Genomic DNA, 3414 nt, shown 5'->3' on the forward strand with positions numbered 1-3414 from the left:
TTGACATTTTAAGTCACCGAGAGTGATATGTACATCATTTTTAATGTGTATATCATCAAATAAATTGTAAAAATGTACTCCGTAACATCTAAAAATGTTTAGTGGTGTATAAATAAAGATTGACGTATAAACCATTGAAAGATTGACATTGTTGATATTTTTAGACTCATTAATCCATTTATTTGTTGTCGTTTTCGAGAGATGGTTGCCTTCTAATATCACTTGTGTTCCCTCAATCTAGGAGTTTAAGAGATTACAAAATCGTGCAGGTATTAATATGAGGGTTGAATCGGCTACGCAGCTACAGAATTACTCGTTCGCTGTTTCCAACCCTTACCTAACCATCACAGAATATTCGTCATACTATACTCAAATTCAAGGAATTTTCTAGTCATCATAAAAGATGCATTAAAAGTAGAATCATAGACATCAAATCTAGTAACAAAAATCCAACATCTAATGTAGTAAGAGCATAAAGCATAATTGCCTAGTTCTCTCCACAACACTTCAGAACATAATAGGATGGCTTTACAAAACCTACTAATTTCTTAAAAAAAACCCTCCATTAACTTCTTAACAAAATCAGCCACCCTCTTTACTCTCTTGAACAATTACCTCTCATCATTTACTTGCGTGCTTAGCTTGATTGTGAGACTTAAGAGCACCATCCGACTTAAAGTTCCTAAAAAACAACCAAAACTTAACATCAGATTCATATTCAGATACTCTGTATATAAATTTCAATTATTTTCAGTTATATTTATCAAAAGAAAAAGAATCTTTTGGACAATAATAATAATAAATGAATACCTGTTGCAAGACTTGCACGAATGAGCACCATCAGATGTAGAAGCTGGACTTTTCTGGTTCGACTTGTTTGCAGGTTTCTTTGATGGGTGTGGGGTGTCTACATGTGGTTTCTTGCTATCTTCTGTCAAAACATTATTACAAAAACAAAATCATATAAAAAACAATATTTGCAATTTCATACATTACTTAAAAACAAATTAAGAAAGTAAACTAACCAGTCTTTTGAGGGGTAGACATTTTTGCCTTCTTGTTACTGCTAGGGGTCTTAATAGCAGACTCATTGTGTTTCTTCTTTTCAGATTGTTGCTATAACAGTAAAAATGACGTATAGATATAATAAGAACACTTCCTATCATTTCACAAAAATTAAAAAATAATAAAAAAAACAAAAAAAAAATGTCACCGAACCTTCTGTGGTGTCTCTTCATCCTCATCACTATCGTCATCACTGTCAGAAGAATCCTCATTATCCTATAAAAGCAACAAAGTATAAAGAAAATTCATCAACAACATAATAAACTCTATATTTTTTGTGCACATATAATTATAAACTCTATTTATATATTTATATACACATGATCACAATTCAAAAGTGTGGTCAAAATTCATTAGCCAATGTTGTAAAATTCGCTAGTTGGAGTTAGTCGGTCAGGACCTTGCACTAATTGGCCAAGTTAGAGACTAGTCAAACGTTGACCAACTTTGACTGTATTTGACCTATTTAACAAATTCTGATTGAGTACAATCTGAATTTAAACTAATGAATCCAACTTTGACCTACTACATTGAACTTTTGACACCCTATTATGCCACAAGTGACTCGAATATGTCGGTCAACGGTGGTCAATAATAGTCAACTGACTTCAAGAATTACCATACAAACCTCATCAGAATCATCAGAATCGTCAGACATCGAATCATCAGAATTGTCAGAGTTGGAATCATCAGAGTCAGCTTTCTTATCCTTTTTGGGGTCCACAATCTTCACCTTCTGCTTACCATCCTTCTTGTTAACTATATTATCCTCATGCTGACCTGGCAGAGGGAACAACATTATAAGTAATTAAATTTTAAATGCACAGAATTAATTAAAACAATTTTTGTACCATAAATAACCGGGAGCCTAAGAGCCTCTTCTTCCTCTTCAGAATCTGTCAAAAAAAAAAAAAAAAAAACATAATATGAGCAAGAATTTACTAAACAGTAAAAATAAGCTGCAAATGAATACTAACCCATATCTTCAGACTCAGTAATCAGACATCAAAAAGATTAATTGGTCAAAGAAGTCAACAAAGTATAAGTTTAATAAAATGCAGCTAACAATATATACAAAACAATGTGGTTGTTAAAAGGATATTCATCTTCATCAGTGGGCTGGTCAACTTTGTATCCATAGAAATACACACTGCCATTTTTCCAGTTGTGTGAAAGCTGAAAGTTTTGGTCAAACACCAAGTCAAACAGTTGTTGTGGTAACCTTTCAGGGTAAAGTGTTGCAAGAACAGATTTCTTTTCAGCAATGGTAACGTGCAAGTAAACAGATTCACTTGGTTTGTTACTCTTGATTTCTCCAAGACAGGCCTGTAAACCGATATGTTTAGTTAAATATATGATTAATTTATTAAAAAATAACATATCATATAAAATCAATATAAAATTATGATTGTTTTATTATTTAGCACCTGTGACAGATGGATCAATTTGCCTTCACCAGGGTTTACTTCAAGTGGCTGGCCACTTTTAACCTCAACACCTAAATCAAACACAAAATAGTAGATATAACAATGATAATAACATTACAAAGAAAAAAGCATATATATGTAAAATTGTCATCAAAACTTTTAAGTAAATTTGAGATACAACTGTAAATTGCAAAGTGCTAAAGATGAAATTTAGAGAAAACATTCAATAAACTTTTTATACAGGTTAGATGATCAGCTAATTGTTCATAAACATTGTACATTATGCACCAGTTCATATGTACACACTAACATCAACACCATACCTGAAAGTAATATGTATACTAAATGTACAGATCAATAGAACCAGAAATAAAGATCAAATAACCATATATCAAAATGAATACTGTAATAAATTACAATAACAATCGCTAAAAAAACAACAAAAGATTTACAAACATATGAACAGTTAATAAATTCCTACTAATTTCCAAAAAATTTGACAAGGTCACATTACAAACCCTAATTTCTAAAACAATAAGAAACCCTAAAATAACCTACCAATATCAAACCCTAATTTCTGAAGCAACAGCGAACCCTAAAATAACATACCGATATCAAAACCTAAGATACAACAGAGCTAGTTGCAAACGCTTACATACATAATCATTACATTACACTACTACTAATTTCTGAAGCAATAACGAAGCTCATATACGTAACAAAAACACAATCGCACATTATAACAACAAATTATGCATAAAAACAGTATAAATATTGTATCGATACATATGCACAAACAATGATTATGAGTGTAAACTATTGAGATGATATAAATGAGAATCGTTACCCCAAAACTCCATTGTGATTACAGCAGATTTGACAGAGGAGGAGGAGAAGTGTGTAATTTGTTTGAGAGCACAAA

The 3414-nt window shown here is 31.5% G+C and overlaps 1 protein-coding gene across 1 annotated transcript; it reads right to left on the reverse strand.

Moving 5' to 3' along the window:
- Positions 1-404: 404 nt before the first annotated feature.
- LOC139875995 (histone deacetylase HDT1-like) lies at positions 405-3414 on the reverse strand. The gene is made up of 10 exons (XM_071863292.1): positions 3340-3414; positions 2493-2563; positions 2146-2391; positions 2043-2055; positions 1917-1961; positions 1694-1845; positions 1219-1281; positions 1026-1116; positions 811-931; positions 405-682 (listed from the first exon to the last, which is right to left on the reverse strand). Exons 1-10 carry the CDS (start codon positions 3350-3352, stop codon positions 622-624), a joined length of 876 nt encoding a protein of 291 aa, XP_071719393.1. The 5' UTR covers positions 3353-3414; the 3' UTR covers positions 405-621.

The sequence above is a fragment of the Rutidosis leptorrhynchoides genome, chromosome 11, assembly GCF_046630445.1.
Source record: "Rutidosis leptorrhynchoides isolate AG116_Rl617_1_P2 chromosome 11, CSIRO_AGI_Rlap_v1, whole genome shotgun sequence".
NCBI lineage: Eukaryota > Viridiplantae > Streptophyta > Magnoliopsida > Asterales > Asteraceae > Rutidosis > Rutidosis leptorrhynchoides.

Bases quoted from the DNA above. Each gene is read 5' to 3' on its own strand.
- LOC139875995 (XM_071863292.1), bottom strand. The intron at 2,392-2,492 runs GTGCTAAATAAT...ATCGGTTTACAG, and splicing joins AATTGATCCATCTGTCACAG to GCCTGTCTTGGAGAAATCAA. The intron at 1,117-1,218 runs GTTCGGTGACAT...TTACTGTTATAG, and splicing joins ATGAAGAGACACCACAGAAG to CAACAATCTGAAAAGAAGAA.